The sequence below is a fragment of the Electrophorus electricus genome, unplaced genomic scaffold, assembly GCF_041902795.1.
Source record: "Electrophorus electricus isolate QZ-2024a unplaced genomic scaffold, ASM4190279v1 Scaffold64, whole genome shotgun sequence".
In the NCBI taxonomy this organism is placed as follows: Eukaryota; Metazoa; Chordata; class Actinopteri; order Gymnotiformes; family Gymnotidae; genus Electrophorus; species Electrophorus electricus.
The window spans coordinates 452,200-464,164 of record NW_027658781.1 but is presented as its reverse complement, the minus strand read 5'-3'; the positions used below and the strand labels follow the sequence as shown (position 1 = coordinate 464,164).

The 11,965-nt window shown below is 40.6% G+C and overlaps 1 protein-coding gene across 5 annotated transcripts; it reads right to left on the bottom strand.

Annotated features, from left to right (window-relative positions):
• Window positions 1-2,210: 2,210 nt before the first annotated feature.
• LOC145656223 (uncharacterized) lies at window positions 2,211-6,020 on the bottom strand. 5 transcript variants are annotated; one of them, XM_081709591.1, is made up of 6 exons: window positions 5,709-6,020; window positions 4,944-5,077; window positions 4,713-4,860; window positions 4,360-4,462; window positions 4,136-4,214; window positions 2,211-4,036 (listed from the first exon to the last, which is right to left on the bottom strand). In XM_081709591.1, exons 1-6 carry the CDS (start codon window positions 5,788-5,790, stop codon window positions 3,812-3,814), a joined length of 771 nt encoding a protein of 256 aa, XP_081565717.1. In that variant the 5' UTR covers window positions 5,791-6,020; the 3' UTR covers window positions 2,211-3,811. The 5 variants fall into 5 exon arrangements, 4 of the variants coding, with proteins under 4 accessions (XP_081565717.1, XP_081565718.1, XP_081565719.1 ...); XM_081709592.1 differs by having other exon boundaries at window positions 4,360-4,393; XM_081709593.1 differs by having other exon boundaries at window positions 5,713-6,020.
• Between the last annotated feature and the right edge of the window lie 5,945 nt (window positions 6,021-11,965).

Below are 11,965 nucleotides of genomic sequence, written 5' to 3'. Positions count from 1 at the left end.
ACTCACAAGGTGAAAAGCAAATTATTTATTTATTTGGGTTCAACATAATTAGAAGCATTACCACGGCACATGGCAGTGATGCCTTTTTATGCAATCAGGTGCCAAAGTGCAAGGAGTTAAGACATGCCTGTAGGAGGTGTGAAAGTTTTCTCTTTTTAAGCGCTAATAAAATTAAATTGCGGCAGGTTGGTGAAGGAGCTGTTGATTTTTTTTCCTCACCAGCTGCCTCCTCTGGAAACAGGAGACAGGAGACGAGGATGGAAGAAAGGTGGGAATATTTGCCTACAACATCCCCGAATACGTTAAACTCCTAGGCGTTTGTCATCATTTCCAGGCAGTGTGGACAGGAGGAGTTTTCCACGAGACTGCGTCGGCACTGAGGGAGGGGGCTCGCTGAGACCGGAGAGAGCTGAGATCCCAAAACGAGGAGGTGTTTGTTTCCATTTCCAGCTATTTGGTAAAGCAACTGTATAAATGTTATTCATTCGTCTCAAGCACTGAGGCTTCAGAGGAAAGATGTTGAATCTCACATCTCTTTTCTTTAACTCTAAATAATTGAAAAGAAAAGAAGAAAGCCTCTGCAGAGTTCACTGAGTTTTTAAGATACAATCCCACACATCGTTTATCCTCCGTCCAATTTTTTTTAGCACACTCATGCCCACATGAATAAACACACACACACACACACACACACGCCTTCATGCAAACCTACACCAAAGAACAGGCCAAGACAGCAGAACAGGCAGTGGCCCTTGCTGCTTTATGCTTTGGAATAAAATGGTGTAATGGAGCCCAGCGCAGGTACAGTATGGTCAGCCTCCAGTGGGTTTGCCAACAGTTGCGTTTGTCATCAACCATTTACTGCCTGGGGCCCCTGACAGGCTAGACGTACCATATTAAAAACACAGTGATGGCACCAATAACAACGCTGGTGGAAAAGAGATGGCGGTGTTTTACATCTCCCGTAAGCGTGTGCTTCAGGGACAGTTTATGGGCGAGAGGCGGTGTTTCTTTGACACTGTCAACTTCTGTCACGTCGCTGCAGTTCGTCTTGGATCGTGCCGCAGCTGCAGTCATGGCCCCACCTGCGCGGTTCTTTAGGCAGCGAGTAAAGAGCGCATGGTGGTTGGCGCTTTGTGCCGAATGTCTCGGGGCCCTTATGATAATGAATCCTCCCACAGTAAAACATTACAATAAATAAAACATGCCATTCCAGTGAGGCTCCTGTGCCGCATGTCTGCACGTGGTCTGCGTTGCGCGCGCGTGTGCGCACGTGGGTCTCCGTGTGTGTGTGCGTGTGCATGTGTGCATCACTGCTGGTTTTTGCTCATTTAGTGACAGTAGACATTCTCACTTCCTCATCCACAGACACACATACACTTACTTACACACACACACACACACACACACACACCACTGTAAATGTTTAAGAGAACAATCCACCAGGGACTGAGGTTCATTCCCATTTGCCAGGAAAGCACAATACATAATTAAAAGTATAAAGTGCAAAAAATGTCATTGTTAGGGTGTTGATTATCATTAAGTAGTTTTAAAGAAACGTGACTGTAAGCCATATTTAGTGAGGTTAATTTATTAATTGAGCAAGCTGTTTGTCGCTACTCTCCTGCAACCTGGAGGTGGTATGAGCAGTTCAGCTGGTTGAGGAAACAGCATTTAAAGCAGGAAGGCTCAAGCAGCAGACTTTCTCAAGATGGCATCCTTCCGAAATGGCACAAAATAACACCCCAACTACATATTTATCCACGAGAGTTTTGCTCCTGGGCATTCAGGTGCTGGAAGAACTTGAAGGGGAAAAAAAATGTTAAGGCCCAAGTCAAATCCAGACAATGGTCCTGATAACTTTTAGCTGACCTAAATAAAGCCTCCCTGCTCTTCCATTCATTAGAGCACAGCTGCTGTGATCACCAGGTAATTCCCCCACCTCTCTGGCACATGATCTTTGTTTTCACAAGAATTTTGTGGTCAGGGTTTACGTGCCCCCCACCCCCCTCGGTCTGTGCTCAGGTGCTTGCCATAGAGCACAGTAGTGTATTCTCCACTCTGCTCAATCACATCCACCCCCAGGCTGCAGGCTTGCTCATCAAAGGGAGTTTACACCACAGAACAGTTGGTTGGAAGAAGAAAGATGAAACATTGATTAAAAAAAAAAAAATCACCCACCCCACCCCCCCCCCCCCCCAAAAAAAAGAAAAGAAAAAAAAAGCATTGTAGTTTTGACAAGTTCAAAAGCTCAATTAGAGTGACCGAGTAACAAGTTGGGAAGTAAAAAATATTTCAAGATCTCTGAATGGATCAGAACAGATTGTTCATTGGTCAACACTGCATTTATGAGCTTTTGTAGAGCTATAGGCCTGTAAAGAATGCAAGTGACACATCCTTGGCTCACAAGTCACAACCTACTTCTAACAAGCATGCCTAGTTTCTAAATAATTCCACACTCACAACACTTTTCTCACCACACAGTCTGTCATAGACTTCTTAAAGAACATTAGCATATCCCCTTTCATATTTTCAAAGGCAGGCTCTCTGATGCAGAGGTCTTCACTGGTCCTCTCTGGTATGAAAACTCACGATCCGACAGGTCTAAGAGTCTATAAAATGATTATTGTAGTACATGTCAGAAATATAATTCCTTCGGTTCTGGGATTTGCTGTAAGACCTGACAGACCCGTATAATTCCCTGTGTTTGACAGAACTGATCCCATTCACAGTCTGAGTGCATACAATTAAGTTCAGTCAAGTGTGGAAGACAGTCTAGATTTTACGGAGTGATGTGACGAGTTCGGTGAAATTTGCGCAAGCAAATGCAGACGGTCTGTCCAGTCTCGTCATCCAATGTGCCGTTGAGAAGGCCCAAATAAACTTTATTAGGAGGCCTCAAATAATTCCAGAAACAAAACAGTTTCTTAATGCCAATAAACGAAAACACTCAATTATAGAGTCTAAATTGTTTTCATGGCTGAATGAGAATAGTGTCAACAAAGGCTCTTGGATGTACTTCATATGGCTGTAATAGGCCTGCGCTGACTCAGTAGCCTAATGAAACGCAATGTAGACAGCTGTGTCCGTGCAGCCAGGGCCCGAAATAACAGAATAACTACGAAAGCGCTCTGGTCAAACGTGTCAAGGTTTAGACACGTGTGAACATAAGGAATCCTAAACTTTACAAGAGCGTCCCTTAATGCGCGCTTGAATGATCCTCTCCCGCGCGCGCTTGTTTGCCTTCTGTCCCGCGATCATCAATCACGGCCCCAAGGAGCACGTGGCGGCGGCACATCCTCCCCGGCCCGGGCTTCGTGATGGCGTCACACTGAAGCTACACATCTATTATGCAGGCAGATACGCATTAATCTTTTAAATCAGCCTTCAAATTAACCTACATCCTCCTTTTACGGCAGGCTGCGACGCCGAGAAGAGCGCGCTCCTCCGTGCCTTTGATATGCCTCAGCCAGTCTGGCGATCATGAGAATAGTAAGAGTGTCCTCTTTTGGTCAGACGTAGTATTGCAAACGAAATGAACATTCGTTTCCAAATATAATGGCTACAGCGATCGTTGTTATTAAATGGGGAATCTCACAGACACAGAAAGGAGTAATGGGCTGTGCCGTTGGTTTCGTTTTGTTTTAGCTAAAAATATATATTCCTAAACAACATCATACAGCCACACTGAGATGGGCAGAGTAATACTGATTGATTAAGTGGCTTTTTCAGAAAGCCACTTAATCTATGAACTGCAATACCCCATCAAGTTATCCATGCATAATTTAGAATAACTCAGCATGGGTAATGCTTAGAGGACAATGTAGCCTGGTGTGGTGTGAGGACATATCAGTGCTACAGTCTGCTCTAGTGGAACCGGAGAGTACGGATTGATGGAATTGGCGGTCAGGTCACGGTCGTAGTTGTCGAAGGCTGTGTGTGTGGATTCAGGAATCTCGGGGATCTCAGTCTCCTCCACCACCAGGATCTCAGCTGTCTTGCACTCTTCACATGCACCTGGAAAGCTACTGCACCACTTCAGGAGGAAGAGAAAATTGGTGAATTAGGTACTTGGAAAGGGTCACGGGCAGATATGTTACGCTGCTGTTTTCACAGCACCCATGCTGGTGCTTACCTGAAGTTCCTCAACGTTTAAGATGGTCTCCTGAGTGTGCTTTGGATCTGGAATAATAGGAAGGACAAGTCTTCTTACCCTTTGAAGAGAGATTTATGACAACACATAAGCCTAAGAGTGACAACACTCTTGCCTACTGCTCTTGATAATAAAAAAATAAATGGGAACAAACAAGACTGTTCCAGGTGTGGGGCAAGAGGAGAATAAGACAGGATGAGACTCACCGCTCTTGTGTAATGGCAAAGAACAGCAGAAACCCTGCCATCAGAAGCAGAGTTACCAACAGATATTTCTTGATGTTAACAGATGTTTTAGCAATGCATAGATCTGTTTAAAATGCACACACACACACACACACACACACACACACACACACACACACACACACACACACACACACACACACACACAAACAACAAACTCTGAATCTGCACTCCAGTGTCTACAGCTGATTACTTGGATGACTTGAGCGCAGAAAACATTTCTATTCAGCATTATTTTAAATGGCAATATTTATCCAACAGTGATTTATAGCAATAGGAAAAGTGCAGCCTGACTGAAGGAGAGACACTTTTACCTGTGTCATTGTTCCAGTATTTCTCTGGGCTCCATTCACTCCACTCACTGTTGATACAATACAGCCTCATCCTTAGTCTGAAAACATAATTCTTTGTCAAATCTGGAGCAGGCAGCTGGAAGAAGAACCCTGGAATGTCAGTAACGCTCTGTAAAGAATATGATCGAACACTGATCAGAACAGTGTATTCAGACGGATGGCGAAATAAGATGACTCGAGCTATAGTAGTACCTTCCAGGATGTGTCACAGTATTGCCTATACTGTATGTGCGTCCTGTAGCATGAGTCGCTCACAGTTTCATCTGGCTTTTTCCATGTCACATTTATAATACTTGACGTGTTCTTAATCACCATACTAAATGTTTCTGGGTTGACAAAAAAAGAAATTAAAATGCTGTAATAAGTGTCATATTCCAAGTTTACCGCAGAGTAAAGCTGTCTCATTCTACAGCAAGTTGACTTTTTCTGTCTATGCACAAGACTTTTGAGTTCCTGTGGGCTCAACACTGTGCTTCAGAGATAATTGATGTGGTTCTCCATTCTTAGTACTTGCCATGACGCACCAAATCTTATCAAAGCTGCATCAGCTGCTAGAGCATATCCTCCTGTGCGCGAACATAGCTAATGGCTTTGTGGTAATGTTCCTCTCCCTGTCTGAGTCTGACTTCCTTGCTTATTACATATCCCTTGTAAATCTGAGAATTAGTTATATGCTTAGTTTGTAGTTACATAAATGATTGTCTCATTAAAAGGAATAATCACCAAGACCAAGTTTTCACAGACTCATTTTTTAAACCATGTTCCACATAATAATTTTAATTATTTAATATCTAAACTATCTTTAATATTAAGTTTTAGATTAAGAAAATTTAACTCTCTTAATTAAACATAATGTTATATATAATATTTTATACATAATTATAATGGTAATATAACATTATAATTTACATAAAGGTACAGTGTCTACAGTACTAGGGAGATATTCAATGCACTTACCTACTGTAGAGTTTTCTGCCTTGGCTTGGAAGCAGAGCACCGCAGACAGGGCTAGTCGTAGCCAGCTCCTCCAGGTCTTCATGGCTAGCCCTTTGTCAGCAAGAAGCCCTCACCCTGTGCCATGTGAGGACAGGATTACAGTGAGTCTACACCGTACCACAACGGCTAAACTTCTTTCCCACCCTTACTTCCTTCCTCTGTGCGCCTACTGTAGCCTCTTCATGGGACAGCTCAGTGCACTGCTACATCAAACATACTCTTGACATTAAAGCAACATTTTAAACTCCACAAGGATTTAGCGCAGCATAAACATCTGACCCTCTGTCCCAGTAACTTACAGTTCTCTTACGCCAAGTGAGTCACTTTTCTGAAGATGTTCTGAACTCATAAGTCAGCTGTCGACACCTACACATGATGTATTTCTTGGCTAATTCATGGTTGATTATTAGTCAAAATCCTTTTTTTCTTCTTATGTTTGCATTTACTTGTAATATAACATTTTTGAAACTATTATTAATAAATATTTATTAGTTCAAACGTTTATTCCATATTCGTAAGTTTGACATATCTAGTTTACAAACAGCTCTAAGTAATCTTATGCAATGTGAAATTCAGTACATAAAAATGGTAGTTGTGTCTTTTAGTTTTATCAGTGCTCCTTATGAAGACCTTAAAGATTGCCTGTAGTAGCAGAAATCAAATATTTTACAACTATTAGAAAGCACATCATGACCCAAAGATTACAAACAACAGTGTCAATAATCAGCAAGTAATAATATTCAAAGCAAATCCTGAAAGAAATCCCAGTATTCACAAATGCTAAACTTCAGCTGTGAACTGTTGAGGTCTCCAAAAATAATATTTAATAGATTATCAATTCAAGGTTATTTAGAGTTTAAAATATAAATAATTTAAATAAATGTATTCTTTGTTAAATTCAAATAACTTTTTCTATGCATATATCAAGAACATTAGTTTCCTTTTCAAAATGCAGTTTATTCTTAAAAAAAAAAAATATTAAATTAGAAAATCAGCCAAATGGGTGTTTCTAAATGTCATTTATATGACTTTTCATAGGAACTAACATTTGAGGTAACCTTTGCTGGGAACTTTTCAGTCATGCGCCCCTTGATTCATAACTTCAGTTTCCAAGAACAATACTTGCATTAGTTCCTTAATTTTATCAACTTTACCTATCGGTAATTTCTCTGAATTCCATGCCTGGGTATTTAAAAACCTCAAAACTACCACAGTGACATAATGTGTGAAAGGAGATTGACCAGATATTGAGCGGTGTAAGAAAAGAACAAAGCAAAGTTCAGATAATGTTGCAGGTTTGCCTAATCATCTCTACATGTAAGATTTTACACCATAATTGCCACAGTATTAGTGTACAGCAGCACCACCGGCATAAGCACATTCACAAAATGGTGATGTGAAAAATGACATTAAAAATATTCTCCAGCATACAAATATAGGAGATTTTACAAACACAGGAGGAAGCTAAAAGCAGACCATTAATAGCATGCTAGACTTTGTTTTGGTAAGTAAGTCTTATGACAGAACAGAGAGAGAGCAACAGCTGCAAACATAGGAAAAATGTGCATTAGTCATTTCAAATTAGTGCACAATACAATTAGGAAAGACCACTGGCAGTTATACATGAAACATTTATACCACCCACAATAGTGTGACTCATAGAAGTAAACCTAACCTCATCACATCTGTGTGGTTATTCATTTCTGTAGACGGAAATTATTGTACTGTTCTTGACACATTCTATACCCTTTGCCAATATGGGACTGATTCCAGTGATTCTAGTAAGGATGTAACATTCTAATAGTCAAGATAAGTCCTACTAACAACCACTCCCACGTCTAAGGTTAGAAAGCACAATTTAGAAAACATATACACCTCCAAGCTTTTGATTTTATCTGCCTGCCTCCTTTCTCCTTGCTTTTCCACTGAATATCATTTTTTTTACGAAGCACCCACCTCAACATGAAAGTAAAAAAAAGAAGGTTTCACTCGAGACCTAAACTGAGTTGGCAGTGCAGGTTGTAATTTTATGGTGCATGCTGGGAACCATGGGACATTTAAAGAGTATAGAGAGAGTCTGAGTATGTAAAATGCAGCCTAGTGAAAAAGGCTGATGGACTAAACTTCCTGCACTCTCAGAGAGGACCATCTCTCACCTTGTCATAGGTGCACACCTGCCTTTAGGCAATAGTTGGAGTATTCTGCTACATATACTGTACAGTGCACATGGAAAGTTTTCAGACCTTTTCCAGTTTTCCACATTTTGGTATGAATTTAATGCATTTAAACATTTTCTTTCAACATCAATCTACACAATACTCCTCAATGACAAAGTAAAAACAGGTTTTTAGAATGTTTTGTAAAATTATTCAAAATAAAATATTCAATTTAAATAAGCATTCAGACCTATCACTTAGTATTTGGTTAAAGCACCTTTGGCAGCAACGACTCAAGTCTTCTTGAGAAGTGATCCTAAAATCCTGGCAAACCTTCCTGTTGGAGATTTCTCCCATACTTCTTGGCAGAATCATTCAAGCTCAGCCAGGTTGGATGGACGTCTGTACTTAGACATTTTCATGTTTCTCCAGAGATGCCCTATTGTGTTCGAGTGCACACTCTGGCTGAACTATTCCATGGCTCTAAATGTTTTATTGATACTAATCCTGCTATTTCTTGGCAGTATGCTTTTGGGTCAGGGTCTTCTTGAAATGTAAACCTTTACCCCAGTCTGAAATCTTGGGCACTTTGGAAAAGGTTTTCATGCAGGATTGCTCTATATTTTTCTGCATCTATCATGACTCGTCTCCCAGTCCCTGTCACAGAAAAAACATCCTCACTGCATGATGCTGCCTCTAGATGTTTGACTGTAGGGATGGTATTCATAGGGTGATGCTCATTGTCCGCTTTCTTCCATACATGCCACTGGGAATTGTGGGAAAATTGTTCAATCCACCTCTCATCAAACCAGAGGACCATTGGATTCTTTTGACTTTCATGCCCAGGATGATTGGCCAGATCTAAGAATACTGTTAGTGGTTCCAAAGTTTTTGTATTTGAGAATGATGGAAGCTACAATGCTCCTGGGCATTGCAGGCCACAAAGAGGTTCTTGCATTCTTCTCCAAATCTGTGCTTTGAAACAATCTTGTCTTGCGGGTCTATGGACAATTTTCACAACCTCAGGGCTTGGTTTTTACTCTGACATACACCATCAGCTGTGAGATCTTACCTTTCCTAATTATGTCCAATCCATTCCATTAGGCACAGGAGGACTCCAGTGAAGTTGTGGAAGCATGGGAGCATGGTAGAAGTCGGTTCCACCAGAGTTCAACTGACTGTCAGCACCGAGGATCTGAATACCTGCATAAATACAACATTGTAGGTTTTTGCTTTTGGTTAATTTATAAAATGTTCCAAGAATCATTGTTTGTATTGTCTTTGTGGAGTATTGTGTGTAGACTGATGAGGGGTAAAAAGAGTTGAATCTATTTTAAGAGGAGTCTGAAATGTGGAGAACGTTTTTAGAAGGGTAAGTGCTGCATATATATAATGATAATATTATGGTATTTTTGTTTAATTTGTTGTATCAGACTGTTAGAATGTCATAAGATACCACCTGAATGCTCTAAACATGCCATTGGACTGTTTGATGTGAACTCTTGCAGATATTTCTATTTCTTATTTCTGTACATTTCTTGGAAGGGGTGGTTGTGTGTGTGTGGGGGGGCGGGGGTTGTGGTTGTTTGTGTGGGGGGGGTGGTTGTTGTTGTTTGCATTTTGACAGAAACAATAGTGATGCCTGTGTGTGTGTGGTTTTTTTTTTTTTACCAATGACACCAGCGTACTGACTCATTTATGTGGTCTTAAATATTTAGATGAATTTTTAAGAGTAACAGATAGTGAAATTGTGCTTCTGTAGCCGACCAGAGAATACTTGTGGGTGAACAGGGAGTGCTGAAATGTCAGAGAACTGTGTATAATGTATTTTTTCCTTTTTTAAATTTATATTAATTTCAAATAAATTGCCATTGGTTGTTTATATACCCTTATTGTATAAACATCCTCAGTGTTGCGGCTGGCAAAAAACAAAATGTGCTGCAAACCTTTGTAACTCAGTACGTATAAATAATTGGCCTCTATTTCCTTAATCACAAACCTTTTATTTGTTGTTTTGTTGTCGTTGCTGCTCCTGTTGATGCTTTTTTTATATACAGGATCCAGCTAGAGTTTGTCAGTCAGCACTCAGCACCTCAGCATATACTGACCATCCACAGCCTGTCTAGCAGCTGGATGGGACACCTGTCCAGCCAGGAGAGATCATGACAGCGACCGAAAGTGAATGGCAGTGTTAGGGAGTCAAAGCAGGGGGAACTCTTTGAGAAATGCTGCTCGATTCCTCGCCGGCTAGGGCGTGCACTCCTCCTCTCGGAGGGGCCGCACGTCTGACGAAGAGGCGAGCCAAGACAAGGCCTGTCAGGAACAAAGAGCGAAATTCCAATGATATGTTTAGCTAAAAGGGCGAGAGAGCTGTGAATCAAAGTGCTGCAGGATCAAAGAAACCCTACAGTAAAGTCAACACTGCTGCCTTGGGAGCTAGAGATGCATACCATTTCTGCTTCTTCTCCGACACCTTCTGATCTCTGGGAATTGATTGATATTGTTGCCGGAGAGCAGTTCAGAAGTTCATCATCAGTCCTCCACAGGCAGAAGAGGCCATTATCCGCTTGGGTTTGGATTGCGCCACTCTGTAATGATGGTCTTAGCGAGATGGCAAGTTTGGGTGGAAGGGGTGGACACAGCCACAATCAGAGAAACAGAGGGAGAAAAAAACTGTGTATCTGTATGCCTTGCCTATTAACTTGCATGAGAGGCAAACTCCATCATTCACATTTATATTTACATTTATGGAAATTAGTAGATGCTGTTATCCAAAGAAACTTAAATAAGTGCATTAATTGTACAATTAAAGTATCTTTGGCTAGAACAAATAGGTAAGAGTCCACAAATAGTATTGTCGAAATTTTGCTTCTTCCAATCAACTCATCCAAACCATGCGTCAAGTACAAGCAAATGTTACACATGAATAATAATCACTGTCTAAATGAGCAAATTATTATCATGTCAGAGTTCTCTTCACTGAGCTCTCTGAGCACAGAGCTACATTGCATTTGACCAGGTCACAATTAGTTAATCAAGAATTTCATGCACTATCTCGTTACTATACAGGTCTGAATAATCTTGAAATCAGTTTGTCAGCAAAAACTTGTTTGTCGAGAACAACCACAAGAACCTTTCTCCGCTATAGGATTTTTGCAGGCTTCCTCTATATCAAGGTTTTTATCACCTGTGCACAGGCAGTGTTTTTGGAGTATAAACCATGTATCCTGGAGGGGATTTTTATTGTAGCTGAACATGTCAAGATGCAGTAATTCAAAGGTAGCTGAATGCTGATAATCATTTAGTAAATATATCAGTAAATAATGATCACTTTATAAGACCAACATACATTTTTATTGCCATTGAACAAAAAAGAGGTGGCCAAGAACTGAAATGAATGTGAACATCACGCAGTACTGCAGAGCATGCTAAGTGTGTGTGTGTGTGTGTGTGTGTGTGTGTTGCCGTGAGGCTCCAAGGTGAAAATGGTCTTTTTGAGCAACCCAAAATAACAACACAGAATTATCAGAGTCCTGAATGATTGGCTGAGATACAATGTGCCTCTAATAGTCTTTTCTTCACTGGCTGCCCAGACTTCCTTTTGTTGTAAGGGATATTCTGACCACAGAGTACTTGACACAGATACTTTTTTAAATAGTTATTACCATTTAATTTTGTGCAAGCATTTTACTGTGTGAAATGTTATGTAATATATAAATGGATAAGCAGATGTCCAAGAGACACCCTAAATATGATGATTTTAGCATTAACTTCTGTATGCAGCAATATGTGGATCAAATGTAACATGCAGTTAAGCATTCACCAAACCAAAGGTCCAGAATGTAATGAAATATGGACACTTATTAAATGGACATTTGTGTTTGAGCACAGGGACACATGTGGTCAGTCATGTCTGTTATTATTAAGGATACAAGGTGAACAAAGTAAGCACACAAAAACAGAGGGAAGGTTTCTGCCAGCAGTTTAATCATCTCCCACGTTCAGCTTAAACACAAAGCAACAGTGAACTAAACATGCTGCACGCTTTCACTCTGAAACTGA

Excerpts from the sequence above, each read along its gene's own strand:
- LOC145656223 (XM_081709591.1), bottom strand. The coding sequence starts at position 5,790 with ATGAAGACCTGGAGGAGCTGGCTACGACTAGCCCTGTCTGCGGTGCTC. Across the intron at positions 4,861-4,943 it reads ACTGTGACACATCCTGGAAG|AGCGTTACTGACATTCCAGG; the intron begins GTACTACTATAG and ends TATTCTTTACAG. Across the intron at positions 4,215-4,359 it reads TTTGCCATTACACAAGAGCG|GGTAAGAAGACTTGTCCTTC; the intron begins GTGAGTCTCATC and ends CTCTCTTCAAAG.